At 38.5% G+C, this 21628-nt stretch overlaps 1 protein-coding gene across 3 annotated transcripts in view; it reads right to left on the bottom strand.

The window, feature by feature from the left end:
- Mettl25 (methyltransferase like 25) overlaps positions 1–21628 on the bottom strand; it is an 86398-nt gene that overhangs the window by 12579 nt on the left and 52191 nt on the right. For 2 of the 3 annotated variants that reach the window (XM_052753251.1, XM_052753252.1), the window contains one exon: positions 8462–8555. The exons of the other annotated variant lie outside the window; for it this stretch is intronic. In XM_052753251.1, coding sequence (XP_052609211.1) covers positions 8462–8555 — 94 coding nt within the window. The remainder of the gene's footprint in view (positions 1–8461; positions 8556–21628) is intronic. 3 annotated transcript variants of the gene reach the window in all.

Raw genomic sequence — 21628 nt, forward strand, 5'->3', positions numbered from 1 at the left:
AGTTCATGACAGTTCCGGGGTTGCTCACACCTGATCAGATGACTTGGTAACTGACTTACTTCTCATCACTAGATAGTGAGACCAAAGCTGCTGAGATACACTGACCAATATAGAATTAACTGAGCAACTGAGGGAAACAGAAAACGTGTTCACTTAATGCAATTGTAACAGGAGAATTTCCAAGATAAGGATGGATAAGTATAAGAGCAATTTAGAACCCCAAGTAGACATTGCCAGAAAAGAACCTCTCTGAGACATAGCACTTTTAAAATGTTAAGGCTAGGAAAAAAGAAACAAAGCAGCGAGAGAAAAATCTCGCTAATTACTAGGTCAAACACACCAGGATAACATTCTACCTCTTACCAGAAACTAAATGAAGCGGCTCATTGGGTAAAGATGCCGACTGGTGACCTGAGTTTAATCCCTGGAACCCACATAAATGTGGAAGGAGAGACCTGACTCTACAAAGTTGTTCTCTGCTCTCCACCAAGGAATGTACCCTCCCCATCATGTACACCCACACACTAATAATAAATAAGACTTAAACAAGCTTAAAAACCAGAAACACATGGAATGATATATTTCCGGTCATGAAAGCAAATAACTGTCGAAGTGGATTACATTTTATCTAGCAAATATTGCTGGAAACTGACGGAAAATATTTTCCAAGATAAGCACAAATGAAAGCAACTCACCAGCACTAAACAAGCATCACAGAAGATACTTAAATAAATTCCACACACACAGGAGGAAGAAAGTCACAACACAAGAGCACATGGAAGAATATATCTCATGAGGAACATATTAAAACATGAGAATTACAGGGCTAGGGCGACTTGGTGGTTAAGAACACTCACTGTTCTTGCAAACAACTGGATTTTAGCTCCTAGCACCTATGCTGGGCAACTCAACTGCCTATAACTTAGATCCAGAGTATCCAACATCTTTTTCTGGCCTCCACAGGCACCTAAGTGCAATGCACATATAAATACACACACACACACACACACACACACACACACACACACACACACACACACACACACAAAACCTTTTTATCTAATGAGAGCTAGAATAGAATCAAACATTTCCAGCTCAGTAACCAACAGACCTCTAAGATGAAGGGAGGAAGAAAAACAAAAAGTATCACAATCAACTAGAAATGCAGTATCAGGAGTCAGCAAATATCTTACTAATAACCTTGATAGATGTTAATAGTCTCAATATTCCAATTAAAACATGTAGACTAGTTCACTGGATCAAACCAGAAGATCCAGTTATTTGTTTTAAAAAGCACAGCTTAATGGTAAAGACTCACACATAAAACCAAAGGACACAGTAGTGTGTATCAAGAGAATGATAATAGGAAAGAGGCATGATACCTCACAAAGAAAACAAAAGCCAAACACAGTCTAAAGAGGTACATATGTAAGCTTAGCTTTCCTGAAGAATGGTAACTATGTTCTTAAAATAGTCTACACTTTATGAAGGGGGTCAATGAACATTACTCCAAGGTAATTACAACTATTCAAAATGAAAGATCAAAATAGGGATCATTTTGAATAAGAAGTCTTCAAGCATAAAAACAGTATACTATAATTACTATATAGTACCCTTTCCTTTCCCAAACTCATTGATGGAAATGGTAGTTTAAAACATAGACACATAGTGAGACTGTTAGGTGGCTGCAGATGAAATCATAAAGGAAAAAAAATGCTCAAAATCAATGGTTCTTAACAGGGGTCAATTTTGGCAATGGCCAAAATTTTAATCATCGTACTACTGCTGACATCTAGTGGACAGAGTCCAGAGATACTGCTGAATACATAGAGCAGTCTCTCGATACACATTATGATCCAAATCCCAATGGTGCTGAGTTTGAAAAAGGCTCTTAGAGCAAAGTCCACTGCTGACTTTCACAACTGAATACAGACTTCTGGAGAAACTCCACACACTGTGTGAGAGCCAATGGGAATCCAGCATATCAGCCTTGCTTTCCTTTGGAAGAGGTGTTTGGGAGTCTTTAGTTTCCTTTCATGTTTAATATGATTTCCTGTGACTTGAACTTCATCAGAGTTTAAGATAGTATCGAGGTAGTTCACTAGCCTAAACTGTTAAGTGCACATCAGTACATTGGTATCAGTACATTCACCACCCATTCAATTCCACAGGAATATCATTAATAAACAATTAAGAATTTAATCAAACTTCTTTTCAGTCTTTTGGTATATTTAAAATTAAAGTTTTACACAGCATTTAGAATTTTATGTGAATTTTTTTGAAATAAAGTTATACACAAATATCTATTGTGTTGTGGTGAAAATTTTAATTTTAATACTTCTATTTCATGGTGTGCAGGTAAAGTGAGACATTGGTATAATACCAGAAATGTATCTGGTTTCATCACTTTCCCTGCTTCCAAACACCCTGGCCTAAAAGACACTATTGTTTAAATCCCTTGTTTAAAATCCAGCCGGGCGGTGGTGGCTCACGCCTTTAATCCCAGCACTCGGGAGGCAGAGCCAGGTGGATCTCTGTAAGTTCGAGGCCAGCCTGGACTACCAAGTGAGTTCCAGGAAAGGCGCAAAGCTACACAGAGAAACCCTGTCTCGAAAAACCAAAAAAAAAAAAAAATAAAAAAAAAAATAAAATAAAATAAATAAATAAAATCCAGACAACACCTCACCATCAAATCCCTCTTATCAATCTCCTGCTTTTCCCCAGTACACCATTATTTTATTCTCTGAGATATTTGTTGGTCCTCTTTTCTTTTTTCTAATGTATTCCAGCGTATACTTTTGTTTTCCCTTAAATCACTTTACAGGAGCCGGGTGGTACACCTTTAACCCCAGCACTTGAGAGGTAGAGGCAGGAGGATCTCAGTGAGTTCGAAGCCAGCCTGGTGTACAAAGAGAGTTCCAGGACAGCCAGCACTATTACACAGAGAAACCTTGTCTAGAAAACTAACAAACAAACAAACAAACAACAACAAAAAACCCCAAAAACCAAAAAACCAAAAACAAAACAAAAGCCCCCCCCCCCAAAAAAAAATGCTTTACAGTTAAAAAAAAAATCGATCAAGTGATTGTAATAGAAAATCAATGGGCCATCATTAGCAACCTTATTAGCTAACAGAAAGTAAGAAATCACTTAAGACAGTCTTTTTATTCAGTGATACTAGTCTTTTCCTGAGATTCTTATTAAATTAGTTGTGGATAATGGAAGCATCTACCATGAATATTTTCTTAAACTTTTTCCTTTAGGGAAGTTGAGAACACCTGTAATGTACCATGCTGTCCACAAGCAGACTCTCTCATTACCAGGGTCACCACAAGGACGATGTCTTTGCTATAAGTGATGAACCTACGTCTATACGGCATTGTTGCTCAGGGCTGTACTTTACATTAGGACCCATTCTAAGTAGTACACCTTTTATGGGTTTAGGTAACTTTCATGAATTTTGACTTTTGACGAAAAATCACCATTACATCAAAATAGACTCTCTTGCTATCTTCCAGAAATGTCATAGACTTGTATTTCACATTTACATATGTGATTCACTTTGAGTTTGGGAAAGATGTAATTTGTTCCTAGATTCACTTTTCTACTTGTGTGTGTCCTGAACGCCTCCTGGTGAGAAGGAGGCTCTTCGCTCTACTGTACTGCCTGCATCAGTTTGCTGCACAACAACACCTGGCTGCATCTGTGTGGGCCCATTTCTGGGCTCTCAATTCTGTTCCTTGATCCATTTGTCTATTAGTCTGCAAATATCAACTTGTCTTTATCATAAATCTTAAAGCCACCCAGTAACAATCCTTTAGCTTTGATTTCATTTAATATTGTTAGCTTTTCTGATTCTTTTGCCTTTCTATATATATGACTTAAGAACAGTTTGTCAACATCCATAAAATAACTTCCTGAAATATTGACTCAGATTATACTGAAACAGATCCAAGTTGGGAAGTGCTGACATCTTGAGAATAGTAAATCCTCCTTCATAGACTATCTCTCCTCTTTATTTCTCAGTTTTGGTTCTTATCTTAAAGACATTTTGATTGTATTCTATTAGAAAATCTATATATTTCACTTTGGGGTAGTGTGCTCATATAAATGCTGCTGTATCTTAATTTCAAATTTAACTTGTCCATTGTTGGTTTTGAGGAAAATAATTTTCTGTGCATTGTCTTTATAACCTACCTTGCTTAATTTTATTATCTTAATTGCTCATTATTTCATTTTTTTTTTTTTTAATGAAGATGATCATGGCATCTTGAAACAAGGACAGTTTTCTTTCTTTCCAATCAGGATACCATTCACTTCCCTTTCTTCTCTTAATGCACTAGACAGTATTATAATATGATGTTGAAAAGCATGGAGGAAAAATAATCTTGTCTTGTTTCTCATCTTACCAAGAAAACTTTGTGTTTTTCACATTAAATGTAGTGTTGTAAACAGGCTTTTTGGAGCTATTTTCCATCAATGTACAAATGATTCTACAAAAAAATATCTACACATATGACCATGTGATTGTTCTTTTACATTCTGTTACTGGACTGGACCATATGCAATGGTACTGGAATGCTAAACCCAGCTTCCTTCAAGTTTTATTAGTTTGAAAAATGTTTCATTTTCTGAATAATCATTTCACAGCCTAAAGTATGTCAACGCTCCCTTCTCTCAACATTTAAAATATTTCCTTTACTCTCTTACTGTTCGTGTGGTTTCTGAGATGAATTTAGAAGTAATTTTCATCTTTGCTCATCCATAGATAAACGATAAGAGCATCTTTATCTTCTTCCCATTTCTTTTTCTTTAGCTGTGACTTTTCTGTTGATTAAAAATATCTGTCTTGATGTGGTTTTTGTTACTTGTCTTACTTGGTGGTCTCTGTTTTGTGGATCGGTGGTTTGTTGGTGGTCTCTGTTTTGTGGATCGGTGGTTTGTTGGTGGTCTGTTTTCTGAATCTGTGGTCTGATGGTGGCCTCTGTTTTCTGGATCTGTGGTTTGGTGACTAGCCAACAGGAGACACTTCCATTGTTAGCAATTCAATTATTTCCCTTGTTCCTTTATTGTCTTCATTCTGATAAGACTACAATATGTATTTGTACTTCATTTACCATTTCCAGTCCTCGGCTTCCTTTATTTATTTATTTATTTATTTATTTATTTATTTCGGGCCTGGGTTTTCTGTTTTGCAGTTCTATGAGTTTGCTACTCCCCTATTCTCAACCTCAGAGGTTCTTTCCTCTGCTGTGTCTGGTCTACTAGAAAGTCACAAAAATTTACTCCTTTTCTTTACAGTAGTTTTTCTTCATTCACTCACACATTTATTCAGGAATACTTCTTTTTCGTCCATACGACATATTTTGATCCTGTTTTCTGCTTCCTCCAATTTCTTCCAGATCCTTCCCACTTTGCTACCACTGAACACTTTGTGTTCTTTCTCTTTTTCTCTCCAGAAATAGAAACAAAATAAAAAATGAACATCAAAACAAAAAACAAGAAAAAAAATGAAACAAAATATCCACCAACACACACACACACACACACACACACACACACACACACACACACACACACACCACGGAGTGTGCTTTGTGTTGGCCAGCTACTCCGAAGCCTGCTGCCTGCTGCCTGCTGCAGAGTGTGGCCGACACCCCACTGGAGAGCTGTTCCCTTTCCCAGGAGGTATTAATTACAAATAACTTCTTGGTTAGAGGCAGGACTGTGCCACTTCTCCTTCCCAGTGCTGGGACTTTTCTACACTGAACCTGTGCAGGTCTTGCAGGTGCTGTCACAGTCTGTGTGAGTTCATACGTGCATCAGTCCTGTCGTGTCTGCAAGACTCTGTTTCCTTGGAGGCATCCACCACCTCTGGCTTTCATAATCTTTCTGCCTGGGTATAGTAATTTGAATGACTTCTAAAATCTTCTTAAAATTTTATCTTAGACTGTCCAAGATCTCTCCGCTTCCACCGTCCATCTGCTCCTGTCTGCTGTCCAGATTATTAATTCAAACCTTTGGCATATTACCCAATTTGCAACTGCAGATTAACATTTCCACTGTCATTTTCATCGCTCAATGTGGTTGTGATGAGTTCCATCTCTTCAAACTGTGTTTATTGTCTTTAGTATGCCTTATAAATTTTTGGTATTCAAAAGTGATGTACCGTATAAAAAGTACTGTTCTGAATTGTTATGAACTATGCCATTAGTAGTGTGGTGGTAAGAAGTGTTTTGTACTCTTACACTTGGATTTCAGTCTGTCAATGAACCTGTTTCTTGACTATGAACTTCACCAGCACTTCTTGGTATTTTCACGCCTTCTTGGGTGGGGCAGGATTGACGGAATTGGCTAATGTTGGATACTCGCTTTCCCCTCTTCAGTTAGGTGTGGGCAAAACTCCAGCAGTCGGGTTCTGATTAAGCACAGTCTCTCTAGAAGCCGGTCTCAGTAAGAACAGAAAGCCCTGACTTACTTTAAAATGATTATTCTTTCATTTCCTTTGCCGCAAGAATGAGGGGATTCTTCTCTAATGTTCATCAGAACTAGGTTATAGTCAGAGGCAAAGCTCACAAAAGTGTGGCACCCCTTAAAACTGTCTGGACACCTCTAGTGCTTCCTCCTCACAACTGTCCACACTGAGCCTCTGATAAGCTGGCAGGATTTCTCACCGTGGTTCGTGTTTCCTACCAAACTTATATTTGGAGTTTGCTCCTATATGTACTCTCTCTCCTGTCTCCCTCCGGTCTGAGGGAGTCAGTGGTTCACCTTATGATTTCAGCTGTCTACTGCAAATGTCTTGTGAAGAGTAAACAAGGCACTGTCATATTCTCAGCATAGCATCAATCACAAGTCAGTGTTTAGTAAATGTTAACCATAATTAATATTCTAATAATGAAACATTAACAGATGTAGGAAAGAACCTCTACTGTGGTTACTATTAATAATAATAAACTTGAGAAGACAAAGTCCGAAAGGAGGATAAACATGAATTCTTCTGGATGTTTTCCTGTTTCGTTTTTGGAAAAGGACTGTATGTTTTCAGTTTAAGTAAGTTATAGTGGACGTATTCAATCATTCACACAAAAGTAGCTTCATTTTATTAAGTAAAACTATTTATGAGAATTCTATCAATTATGTTATTTACTAATAATACAGCAGTAGAGATAAGCAGCAAGTAGTAGTGTCATGCAGTCAGCAATTACATATAAATATGGGGTGAGTTTTACATGTATCTTCTCATTTGTTTATTCCTAAGTCGTACAGATTTCATAACCATTTGATAGGGGAGACAGCAACAAAATGTCTACTAGTCTAGTTGCTTTCAGAAATAAATAAACAAGACCAAAATGACAATGGTATGGTAGACAATCATACATTTTAACTTAGGTACAGTATGTCTGTGTAAGTATCCTCTTTCAAAAGAATAATTTCATATTGTGATGGTTAGTTTTAATTATCAGTGACATAATCTAGAATCACGTAGGAAGAGTCTCGATGTAGGACTATCTACACCATATTGGTCCTTGAGCATGTCTTTGGGATTATATTGACTATATTAAAAAACTGGGGTGGAAAGATGCACTCACTGTGGGTAGCACCAGTCCATAGGCAGGGGATGCTGAACTACATAACAGTGGAGAAACTGAGCTGATGTAGTCGTTGCTCTCTGTCCTTGATTATGGATATGATATGACCAACTTCTTCAAGCTCCTACCTCTGACTTCAAGCAAAAATTTCAAGCAAATGACTTTGCTATTATGGAAGTATGTAACCTGGAGTTGTGAGTTAAAAATTAACCTTTTTATCTAAAGCTTCTGTTAGGGCATTTTTTTATCACAGCAACCAGAAAACAGACTAATTTTCTAATTTACAATCAATTTAATATGTCAGAGTAACAGTAGTGCAATTTAATTTTTTTAGATAATGTATAATTTGAATTATATTGAGATTTTTTTCTGAGTCAATTAGCTTACTATTTACTTTCAATAACATTATCAACAATGTTAGCTCATAGCTACTGTGATGTTCTAACTTAACAGAATGCTCACACTTAGAGGCATTCTAAATTTAATATTTCAAGTAATAACTAGCCATAAAATTAGAAGTAAATGATTTTAAAATTAATCATTTCTTCTTTGTTCAATTCTAATTTCCATTTACAGTGTTCAATGTTCTGCTTTTTAACTCCATTTTATTTAGTGAAATTAAACATTCCTTTAACTTAAAAAAAAACCTAAAGAAAGAGTTGCTTTGGTGATACACAATAATAAACTTTCTATACATTTGTCAGGAAAGATGAATTGCAAAAAAGGTAATAGAGGTTTAATTTTGATATAATTTAGAGTTTTTATAAGAGGGAGAAAAGTAGAAAGCAAATGATGTTGCATTGCCTCAATCCACTAGCCTACCAAGAATTCTTGTATTTTGTGAAAATAAATGGTAATCATACACTGACCTTGGACTCATCTAATCCAAGCTTCTTTAGAGACATTCTGACATAATCCAGAAAGGAAGAACATTTGGAATAAATTTTACCAACGTGCCGATCACTGCAAAACAAAAGTGAATCTCTTTTTAGTTTTTTCCAACGGAAAGTATAGATGGTTTTAAGTTTCAACATGGAATATTTTAAAATGTCTTTCATACATATGGCACAAAATCCAGATGTGATAAAAATGAAGCAATACTTTTGTGACATTTGTTAAGTGACATTTTGGTCAGGATCTGCTTTGGAGAATTCTTGGAAAACACAGCAGTGGAAGACAATATTCTGAACACAATACTATGTAAGAGACACTTCAAATTTATACTATTAAAAATCTCAAGTTTAACAAGGAATAGGTCCTCGAAATTTCCACTGTGCTCAAAACACATTCTACTTTTATTGGCATGACATTACACTGCACATTTTATTGCAACATGTTCTAACAGGGGCAATACGTCAGCCGCTATCCAAAGAGAACTCCCAAACACTAACAGCCAACTGGGGTCTGACTACCATTTATGCCTTGCAGATCTACATTGTATTTTAGACAAAGTATCATGAAATAGTTTTCAATTTAAATAATTCTACGCTAGATTGTCACATCTCTCGATTTGGGCTGCAACTAAGCATAATATAGAAATCAGAGGCATAAAAAAATCATCAGTACCTACATGCTATCAAAAATGATAAATGAAGCCTCATTTACCCTTGACGGAACATTAGACCCATGATTAGATTATTATATTCTATCCTTCTACCTTTGCAATGGATCTTAGATCCCTTCAGCTACACTTCAAGACAGCAGCCTCAGTTCTATTTACTATGTCATATAATTGTGACTTCAACCGTTTTCTCAAGTCTTTTTCTTATTGATGTTTGAGAATTTTACAGCTGCCTCTATGCACATAGATACTTGGGTCAAATCCACCCCCATTTCTTCCTAATTCCTCCCCTTACCCCTTTAACACCCTCCCCATTGCCTTTTCCTCCCTATTCCATGTGCTGTTTTTAGTAAACCCATAAAGTCCACTTAAGTGCTGTGTGTGTATGTTCATGGGTACAGGACCATCTACTAAAACACGGGTAGCCTCTCAGGGGTCTTATAAAAAACTGGCTCTCCCTCCCCAGTTTCCATCAATTGCTAATAACTCTTGAGCTAGGAGTGAGATTCCATGACCCCCACCTCGCTCATTCATGTAAAGTAGTTTGGCTAGCTTGATGTATTATGCAAGTCACAGATTTATGTGTTCAATGACCCTCTGCTGTCCGGCAAATATGGCTTTACTATAGAAGTCCACTACCCATGCCTTTTTACAGTGTTTTCACTTTCTCTTCTGAAATGATTCCTGAGCCTTAGGGAGAGGAGGTATGATGCAGATGTCTCATTTAGAGCTAAGCACCCTAGTGTGTGAGCCTCTTAGTTTCTTATTCTCTGCAGGCTGGTCAGTTGTGGACCTCCATATTAATTACCACTGCCAAAAGCATCTTCTCTGATGCCGGCTGAGAGATGTCCTAATCTATGGGTATAAAGATAAGAATATAGGGGGCACCATATTGCTACTAGTTAGCAGAATAATATTAGGTTGTTGGGGAATATTATTCTAAGGAGTGTTACTTTTGTTCATGTTGCATTTGTTTAACTCTGTGAAGCTATGTTATTGTGCCTGTCTAAAACACCTGATGGTCTAATAAAGAGCTGAACAGTCAATGGTGAGGCAGGAGAAAGGATAGGTGGAGCTGACAGGCAGACAGAATATATAGAAAGAGAAATCTGGGAGAAGAGGAAGAAGTAGCCAGTGAAGGAGGGGGACATCAGAGCCCCTCAGCTACACAGCAAGCCATGGAGTAAGAAACAAAGAAAAGTACACAGGAATAGAGAAAGATAAAAGCCCAGAGGCAAGATAGACAAGATAATTTAAAGTTAAGTAAAGCTGGCTAGAAACAAGCCAAGCTAAGGTCGGGAATTTATAAGTGATAATAAGCCTCCCTGTGTGATTTGTTTAAGAGGTGGGTAGTGGGCTCCCCCAAAAAGCAAAAACAAACAACACTAGGTTGTTCCCTAGGGCCCATGACCTAGCCAGTTATGTAATTTTGGCCCAGTTAACAATCCTAGGCATGCATTCCATCTTGTGATGTTGACTTTAAATCCAGCCAGAATGTTTTTGGTTAGTCCCATAACATCTGTGCCACTATTACAGCAGTAGACATATTTTACCAGGATAGCAGTTATCATAGCTTCCAGTGTTCACAGATGAATAAGACTTCTGATGACTTTTCTTTGCCATTAGCATTGCATAGAACCTTCCAGAACCATGAAAATTAGTCAGCAAGGATAGACCCTCCAGGTGAGTATCAGCTTGATAGTTTTCATGTCCTATGGTTCAAGTATATGGTGTCTTCAAAAAAAAGGATTTTACTATCAAGGTCTGGAAGGTAACCAAAATCAATGGCAATAACATGTAAGTTCTTTATTTTGTCAGGGGTGTGTCTATGGTGCCTCAGTGCCTAATAACTCAGAGAGGCAACCCACATCTGATACTGGTCTTTTAATTTAAAGGACTATGGTCTCTGGGAGAGGGACTGTCCTGGTAGAGGGTAACACCACCATTAAACTCCTTGTAAGTATGTATATGTATCCGTATATGTATATGTGTATGTATATGTATGTACTTTCGGGAGCTTCTCCAGTAGGTTTCTATAAGGCATTTTCAAAGGTCTTTAGTGTCAGTAATCCCTCCCCCATATTCCGTTCTCTCCCACGCTCTCTCATCTCCCACTCCATTTGGCCCTTTCTGTCCCTTTATTCCTCTTTCCTCATACTGCCAATGTTCTACCCCTTAGCCTTGAAATCTTTCTTCATTTCTGTTTGTATATGCTTTTAGAAGTAACATGTTTAGAACCATTTTGTCACTTCTCTGCCCTCAAAGTTGTGAATAACTATTCTATTAAAAAAATTAGAGAATCCTTAGTTATACAACCAGGACCCACATTTATGACAGCATTTTCCCGCCTTCTCACACACCATTCATTACATGCTAGACTTTAGTTTTCTCTCCTTAAGTGTCTGCTTACTGATTTAGATTGTCCACCACACGTTTGCCTTGTTTTATCTACTTACGTAATCACTCCTAAACAGGTGAGGAGGTTCCTTACGCTTCCTAGTTGTACTAGTCACTCATGTGGCAAAGCTCATGTGCACATATTCCTTTTGGTAAAATAGTTAACCATCTGCTTATTCTGAATTTCTACAGCCCTTCCTTTTTATCTTTGCATCCAATTTGTTATTTTCCCACTGTCTTGAATGAAAAGGCATTAGCATAGGTGCACTTTGAGGAAGCAGGGGAAAAAAAGCTTTTAGAGCGCTGTGTCATTCTCAGTTTCTATAAACAGTTATACATCTTATGCATAACAGACATTGATATGATAGACAGGTACTGAGACATCACAGAACAACGAACCGATGAGCTAGTCACAAAAGATTCCAGTTAGTGTCATTTCTTGATTTTTACCTTAAGAATCCTTGCAGGGTAGTCTCCCCACTATTAGGTTTTCCCTTGATGCAAGGATTCTGTTGATTCTCTCCTACTCACTGTTACCTTATGGAGTCCCTCACCAGAGAAAGTAAACACCATAGATAAAAATGTCACTTTCAGTTAGAATAGTTCTACCATCTACTAGTGTCATGATGATTTCAATAGAACCCACTCTGTCTCTACAGTGTAAAAATGTCGCTTTCAGTTAGAAGAGTTCTACCAACTACTAGCATCATAATGATTTCAATAAAACCTACTCTGTGGAGACACTAGGACAATTACCATGAATAATATATGTATGGTGCTTAGAATAAGAGACATGATATTAGCTGCTTCTAAGCATACTATCTTTAATAAAAAACAAAACAACAACTATGTTTAATTTGTGGGTATGAGCATGGGAGTGCCCATGGTGCCTATGTGGAGGACAGTGGATTGAACCCAGGTCACCAGGGTTAGGAGTAAGCACCTTTACCACGTGAGCTATCTCTCTGTCTCCATTAAAAAGAAAAAACATTCCTGAATTCATAGATTAGATGTGTGTATATGTGTGTGTGTTTCATGTAAGTGTGTATGCATGTGTACATTTATATGTTTGTGTGTATGTGTTGTAAGCCATAGGGTGTTTTTAGGTCTCTATATCTCTTTTCCTCTCCACGTTATTTTTTCAGACAGGGTCTCTCACTGACCTGGAGCTCACCATTTTGGCTGGACTGGCTGAACAGCATGCTTCAGGCCTCTCTTGCTTTGCTGCTCTGCTCTGGGCCTGTACTAGTTTTTATTATAGGTGTGGTTTCATTTGGGTGCATGAGATCCGAACTCAGGTCCTGAAGCTTATGCAGGAAGCATTTTATCCACTAAGCCATCTCCTAAGTTGCTGGATTTTTTTAACCTTTTATGAAATTTTATTAGCATTTCTATATTCAATATTTATTCACGTCCGTTATTCTTTTAAAATTTTTATTTAATTTTCTCTTTGAGAATTACATACATGCCTTGATCATATTCATCCCTCTCCCAATTCCTTCCATTCCCCACCTAACCAACTTTGTGTCCTTTTTTTTTCACTCACTGAGTTCCATTTGTGCTTCCCACATATGTGGATATGTGGGCTTCCCCTGGCATGAGGTCACCTTTCCAGGGCCAGCATCTAAGAGAAAACTCTCTCTGCTAGTAGCTATCAACTGCCAACAGTTCCTCAGCTAGGAGTTGGTTAAGTTACACCAAAAGAACTGGAATTAGATGCCACTGCAGGTTAAAGTCAGGATATAAGTATGGGCGTACTGGTTTGATTCCTGGATTTTATATATTAGGATGTTAAAAAAAATAAGAGAAACATTTTCAATTTTGATCTGATCATGCCTTCCTTTTCCTTTTTAGAGCATACTTTTATTGTTCCAAAATCTCACCGCATAGTTATTGTTAATACTACTTTTAGTATATTATATAATAATTTGTTGCATAAGACATTTGAAATCTTTTATTTATCTGTAGCAATAACAGGAAGAAACTATAAGCCAAATAGAAAAAGAAAGGTGACTGGCCGGGTCACTCTTGCTTTCTAAATTCTTTAAGAGTGTCTCATGAATCTTGAATCTTGAGAGTAAGATGCGAACCCTTCTTTGAGTGAAGAAGCCTGTTCTGGGGTTCTCACTGAGCTCTCCAACACTGTGTTATGACACTGTCCCCTCAGCAACACTGGCATTTTAACAGCTTTCTTGAGCACACTTTCTTTTAACTATAAACACCAGTCTTGGAACAACATTCATTCCATTTTCAAGCCTTGTCCTTGGAAGCCCGAACTCCCTTCAGATCTTCCTCAAATACTGCTTCCTTTAGGATCCCTTCTCTGGCACTCCAGGCGAAATTGGACTCCTGACACAAAACATTTCTTTCATATATTCTTAATTTTTCTGACTATCATGTCTTTCCTTTTTTAAGTTAGTGGGCTTTTCCAAAGGGGAAGAGTATTAGAATTTTATCCCTCCTTCCCTGCCTTCCTTCCCTTTCTCCCTCCCTCCCTCTTTCCCTTTCTCTCTCCTCCCTTCCCCCTTCCTTTCTTTTCTGCTTTTTTGAGCTCATTATAAAAGTTATACACCACCATATCACAGATAAGCATTCACTTTATGTGCATATTCACAACTATTGACAAAGACATGACATTTAAATTTATGTCTGCAATCACTACTCTAAGTAGCTAAAGAAAAGGTTCCGCTTTGCTCATGACCATATTGCTAGTACCAAACACAGAAGGAATATATGGCAGGATCCCAATAGTGGATTCAATCAATCAAAAATGTTGTACCTGAACAAGTCTTCTTGTTACACAATAATAGGGAAATACATCACTAAGCAGATCTACTTATTGTACTCAGATAAAGACAAAGGCAAGCCTAACTATACAAACAAATATCAATTAGTACATGGTGAGAACTAATAAATAAATACAGAATGAAAAGTGCCAAGTAAAGAACACACTCTTTCTTAATGCATTTAACCCTCAAACAACTCCATGTGGCTAGGTCTAATTACTAACCCCAAGAAGAAAAACAGTATGTAGAGATTTAGTAGGCTGCCTGATATTTGGCTTTGCCACTTCAGATAGGAACTTCTGGACAATACTCCCTCCAGCAGAGCAGGGATGACCTCATGTTTTATATTACTAAGCTGCAAATGGTCACCTCTGAGTTGGAGATAAACTGAATGTAGGCCTACCTCATAATACCTTTCTATAGCGATATCCTCATAGGATAGCTATTTTTCTCTTGTCACACATAAGAACATGCAGAATATGACCTATTCATTTATAGTTGCAAGAAAAGGATTTTTATCCACCAGCATTTGGAAGCATCTACAGTTTTAAGGATAAATACTGAACTGTGGGTTAACCTGAGAAAATGAGGTAGGCCCAAGACCTTCGAGACTTAAATTACCGAAAATAAAGTGGAATAAAGACATACAAAATATGGGTGTATATTATTTTTCAGTAATGTCAGTCATTTTGTGAGAGCTTGTTGTAACTAATCTGCACTCTCCACTTTTATAGTCATCATTTACAATACTGCCATCTTCCTGGATAACTCTCATGACATGATTTAATCCCAGGACCCATGTGGTGGAAGAAAAGAACTGGTTCCCACAGCTGTCCTCTGACCTTCATACAGGTGCCATGGCACACTCAGGGTCCCTCAGACACTGACTCAAACAAACAAAAACGTAAGTGTAGTAAGTGTTAAAAACATCCATGCTGTAAAACCAAAAGTGTTCAAGGGACCGTGTAGACGGCTCAGTTGGCAAAGTACCTGGTGTTCAAGAATAAGGACCTGGGTTCGGATCCCTAGACGTGAGGTAACAACCTAAGCATAGCAGCTTGTGCCTTTAACCCCACCCTGGAAAGCTAGAGAGGTGGAGATAGGCAATCACTGAAGCACCATGGCTAACCTGCCTAGGCAAGTCACCAACTTGAGGTTTAGTGAAAGGTTATGAGTTGGCCCACCCCAACATCCACCCCATGCATGATCTGCTGGAGCATGTGAAGGAGTCAGTCCTGCTAAAGCTGCAAGATCTCCAGGACACAGAGCAACAATAGTATGTCCAAGAGGAGTCCCATTGAGGGCCCAGCTTCGATAGTGTAGCAGAAACCAGAGACACTGAACCAGACCAATGACTCTTTACAATGAACTCGCAAGTAAAGACACATGGACAACAGGGTTTCCTCACTGAGTCACACTACAGCTTCCATGACAAGACTTATTCTTTCTTCCTTTTTTCTCTTAAATTTTACTGTATTTTTTTTGTGGAGGAGGATTGCAAGGGCAGAGTGTGGATACGAAGGGGACATGAATGAGATCAAGATGTACGATGTGGAAGACACCAAGAATAAATAAAAAGAAAGTTATAAAAAAAAAATGACTGTTGGGGCAGGTTATCAGGTCCCACCAGTTGTACTGAAGAAAACCAAGAGAAAGGATGGTAGGAGTTATGAGATGATCAACAATGGCAGTGCATCAGGGAATACCACTGAGAAACTGGGGAGAGGAAGTCAAACAGGTAGAGAGGAGCGAGTGAGGGTGAGTGGTAGATATTCTGCAAGGATGGCCCTGAGGGAAGGGGCTGAAGGAAGGCTGAGAGAGAGCCAGGAGAGTGTCTGTGGGGGGGAATTCCAGCCAGGCGATATCAGATGCCAAGCCAGAAGTGTTCTGGCAAAAATTTTCAAGGAACAATAAGTGTTTCACTAGAATAGGAAAAAGTATGCTTCAACACAGAACAGTCAGCTATGGGCAACACAGATGGCAGGGAAAGAAAGATAAGGCTGGAGAAGCGACTGTGGTATTGAGTAACATGGGGGCATTAAGGTTCCTGAAAAAGGTGGTTTGCTCAAGTGGGGTAAGTAAAACAGAGAAGAATATATTAAAGGGGAATAGAAAAATAATAGCAGTACTGAATGTTTTATTTTTTTTGGGGGGGGGTAGGAAAGGAAACATATAAGACCACAATCGAGTTGGGAGATAATCAACCAGGGAAAAGAGTGGTGTGAAGAGGACTTTTCATTGAACAGGGTGTGGCCATTAAGGAATTCATAAAATGGTTGAGGAGTAGAAGGAAACACCATTTTACTGTGAATGTCATTAAAGCCATTGACCACAGCTAAAGTACAACGGAGGAGAGAAGAAGTGAGGAGCAAAGCAAACTTGTGTGGAGTGTAAAGGGCACTGAGGATTTCATCTGCTCCAGGCTCTGGGGGGAAGGAAGTGGCAGTCATGGGGAAGAGCATAGACCAGACAGATAAAAGATCCAGAAAGCACAGGAGACACAAAACAGTTACACAGGAATGCAAGAATCTGCTGCAGCCAGGGTGCATGGATAGCTGCTCAGAGAGCCGAGAATGATCTTAGAGGAAAGGATATTTGTAAGAGATTAGAAGTGGTCTTGAATGTGACAATTATCTTTTAGTGTGGGTATATAAAGGTGAAGAATTATCAAACATTTTCAACAAGTTAGAAAAATGCAATGATTGTCTAAAAGAAAAATTATAGAAAATTAAGGGCAGATTAAAAGATGGCCCTCTGTGAGAATAAAGCATGGTCAGCATGCTAAAGAGGAATTGTACTCTATCTTTTAATAAGAGAATACACTAGGTCTAATTAAAATTCTACTCAACGCAATCCAACACCACCCACATGCTTTTCCAAAACTACAACGTAAGAGCACAGTGGCACACAGCCCTCTCCAGCTGTATAGATTTTCAGGACATGATGAAGCAGATTTACACTAAATAAATAAAAACAAACATGAAAAGAAAAGACATATACAGAAGCTCAGTTTCTCCAACAGCATAAATGAGCCATGATCTTGTACCTTTCACATGCTAATACACACTGAAGACTTCAAACATGGACTCCTACTTTGTAAAATCGTTAAATTTCCCTTCAGATTAATATAAATAATGCTTTTAATTTTAACTTGACCACACATTACAGATGAAAACATCTGCTATAATTTTGTGAGAATGTTTAAAAGATTTGAGTTTTCAGTTTACTATTTGGTCAGACTAAAAAAAAAAAAAAATGAAGATTAAACTTGGTAACCACAGAAAAAAAGTATCTGTTTCTTGTGTAGTTGGGATATGTGGTTCTCATCACAGAATAGAATCAAATGGATAAGGCAGTAATGATGCAGTTCAGTTGTAATATGTTTGCCCAGCCTGCTTGGGTTCACACCCAATACAGCAAAAAATAAGGCAAAGCACAGACACCTGTGTTCACTGGGCTTCCCTTCTTTGCAAGTGTTGCACGAGATTCTTACCCTGTCAAATTCCTTCTTTGATGCTTTATTCCCTTAGGAGATTTCCATATAAGGATTATTTATGAAATGAAACAGTTCTTTAAATTATTCACTTTTAAGTGTACTGAATACTAAATCAAAACTATAACAGAATATAGTGTTATGGTGAAGTTCACAAAAAAACTGTGACTTCTAATTAGATGGTATAAGCAATCAGAGAAACTTATGGAATAATGTTGCAGGTACTGTATGACAGGTTTTTCACCTGCGGACAACTTAACTGAGCCAACAAAGAAAACTAAACAAAATATCAAAGAATTAAGTGATAGCACTTTTCTGTCTTTTGCACTCCAAAACCTTATATATAGATTTCAATCAAGTCATCATTTTGAGAGATTACATTTTAGTTTAATACATAAATCTTTAAGAGTTCTTCAGCATTTTTTATATGAGTGTCTTAAATTACCTTTGTTAGGTTCATTATTTGACATACTACTTTTCGTTCTCTCTTTTGGACTTTTGGACAGAATCTCCCTATATGGTCCAGGATGGCCTTAAACTTTTGGTCCTCTTGCCTCAACCTCCTGATTTTAGCTGGGTGGTGTGTTCAATCATACACAGGTCTAGATATGGCTGATTTTTACTTAAAATTCTGGAGGTATGTAACAAAAATGCTTTTTAATGATGTCTGGATAAAAAAAAAACCATGTTTCTGAAAATCTGACTACCATCCTAAGATCTTTTTTATTTAAAAAGAGAAGGAAGAAAAATATCAGATACCATGGTATTTTGGCTATAATAAAATTTGCTTGGAAGTTTTTCCTGAGGACCTTCTGGCCATTACAATAATTTACCCTACATTATTTTTTGAGATTATAATTTAATTATATCATTTCTCCTTTCCCTTCCCTTTCTACAAACCCTCCCACATACACTCCTTCCCTCTCTCCTTCGAAGTCATGGCCTTTTCTTTTCATTGTTACTGTATGCATGTGTATGTATGTATACACATATATATTCCTAAATGTAACTTGTTCAGGTTGGGTAATGTTACTTGTATGTATGTTCTCAAGGCTGACAGTTTGGCACTGGATGACTGATCGGTGTGCTCTTCCCTGGGGAATAGCACCTTTCCTGCCCCCCACTTTCCTCAGTTGCCCACAGTTTTACAATTGCTTCTCTTACAACAGATGGAGACCACTACAGAAAATCACAGCCATTTTAATCATTTAGCACTTCTTTTAGCAGGATGCATATTTGCTATTTTTATATGAAAATATCTTTATTTCATCCCGGCTTTTAAATACCTTATGCTGTAGCCAATATTTCTTCCAGCACTTTGAACATGATTTGACTTCTGATTTTTTCCTACTTAATAGCAGTTCTTTAAATTCCTGTTACATTTATTTATACACGTATGTATGTGTGTATGGCTTGAGTGACCCTGTGGTCCAAGGGATGGAGCCCAGGTCCTCAGGCTTCAGCAGCCACACCTTCCCGTCCGCAGCAGTCTAGCCCGACCCTCCCTTTGAAGACCTCTTCATTCCGTCTCTCAGGCCTGTGCTTATCCCCACAATTCTTCTCATTATGTGTCTATAAGTTGTTTTTTTAAAATGTGTCTTGAGATTTGTGCACTTTCTGAATCTAGTAACTCCTGTCTTCCTGTATTCAAGACCAAACAACCCCGTCCAATATTTCTATCACCTTGTTCTCTGTCTTTTCTTATCAATAGCAATGAAACCTCTTCACTACTTTCCACACACCTCTAGTCTTTCCCTGGCATTCATCTTTTTGTTTCCTGGCGTTTCCTTCCAGACGCCATCTTCTTACCCAGCAGACTGCTGCTGCCTGGGGTGCTGCGCCTTCTTCTCCCTCCTTGCCTCCTACCCCTGTCTATCTGTCTGTCCTTTTGTCCTGGAGATCAAAACTATGGCCCAACTCATGCTAGGTAAGGGCTGCACTGCTGACCTATACTTCTAGCTTCTTTAATTCTAAGATACTTAAAACCATCCATTTTTTTCTTAATTTTGGTCACTTATTGTTACTTTATAACTTAATTCTAAATTTTCATGTGTGCCATGTATGTTCTGTTTTCCATGGCTTTTATTAAATGTTTTATAGTAAGGTGTAAGATCGCACAAAGTTCTAAGAAAGAACAGGGGTTAGTATACCCTTCATGTAGCTTCCCACCAAGTCTCCAGACGGTAGAGTGGAAACTGATTCTAACAGGAAGATGGCACCTCCCTTAAGGATCACTTGTTTTGTTGTCTTACAACCACACCTACTCCTTCTCATCCCACTTTCCCTCTTTCTCCAGAAATCAGTAGTATCTTGAAGCATCTATAACGATGTCATCACAAGAACATACTGGCGTGTCTCTACCCTGTTGTTCACTGCATTCTGTCCTGTTGTGGTGCTGCAAATGAACCCAGGGCCTTGTGTATACTAGAAAAATGCTCTTCCACTGAGCCATACTTCCATCCCCAAGGACATGTAAGAAAAGAATCCTTTTATAATTTATAATTACATTCATCCAATCTAAGTCTCCGGAGATTCAGCCAGGTTGTTGTGTATATCAATATTTCATTCTGTCTTATTGCCAAGTAGTAGTCTCTGATAGGAGCGCTCACAGATTGCTTTAATTACGTATCTACTGATGGACGTCTGTCTGTTTTCTTCAGCTTGTGTATCTAGGAATAAAGTGCTGTAAACATCTGTAGAGTCACTCTCTCTGGATACTTTAGATGCCTGCTGGAGTTCATCCTTGCTACTGCCACAATCCCAAGTGATCTGCACTGATGTTGGAGTATCTAATAACTGTTGAGAAACAGTGTAAATTCTGATTATTTTACTGCCTTTGGTGGGAGAATAGGGGTGCAACTGATCCGTGCTGGGTAGCTTGGTAGGGAGGAAGGCAAGCTTCCCATGTGGTTTCTGTTAGTGCTAGGGTACTTCTTAATATGGAACATTAGAGTACCTGTAGTGGGTAGCTCTTCCGGCTTTGACCTTAAAGCACCACCCCACTGAGGCAGCCGGTAACTACCATGCCTACCTAGGACCTGCCTCTAGGGCGTGGCTGAGACAGGAGCCCTTAAGACCCCAGATCTGTACATGCTGGCCCTCTCTTGGCTCCTCAGATCCTGGATGCTGGACTGTAGACCAAGTCAGAGTTCTCCAGAGAACCATGCTAGACTGCACCTCACCTCTCCCAGATCCTGTAACCAACCCCTCTACTGGCTGTAAGTTACCACAAAATAAACCTCCTTTTAACTACTAGATAAACTACATGGAGTTGCCTTGTTAAATCCCCAATTAAGTGCCAGTTTTCTATCCAGCCTTAACTGACAGGACCCTACCATGATGAACAGCGGTAGAAAGAGTGTAAGAGCCAGAGGAGGCAGATGATGCCAAGACAACAGTGTCTTCTGGACACAGCGGGGCAGTGGCACATATGAACTCAGGGCAGTTGTGACAGCATGCACAAGTCCATGCATGCCCAAACCAGACCAAGTTCCAGTATGCAAAGGGGTGATGAGCACGAAGTTCCACTAACTGAGGAGCTCTCAGCACTGGTGAAGGGCTGGGAAAGGAAGGATTAGTTGGTGTAGTCCCTGTCTGAGAAGTCAAATACACTCCACTGGAATGGCAAACCTCCAAGACTATTTGGGCAGCACAAATTAAAACCTTATTGGGGGAAATAAAAAGGCAAAATATTGGCTGTGGAGGGAAGGAACATAGAACTGGGAAGAGTTGGGGGAAGGAGAGTTGCATATATTCACAATTTATTGTATACTCTTCCTAACACTGAGAAAATATACCC

The sequence above is a fragment of the Peromyscus californicus genome, unplaced genomic scaffold (assembly GCF_007827085.1).
Source record: "Peromyscus californicus insignis strain IS unplaced genomic scaffold, ASM782708v3 Scaffold_24__1_contigs__length_46423439, whole genome shotgun sequence".
Classification (NCBI taxonomy): domain Eukaryota; kingdom Metazoa; phylum Chordata; class Mammalia; order Rodentia; family Cricetidae; genus Peromyscus; species Peromyscus californicus.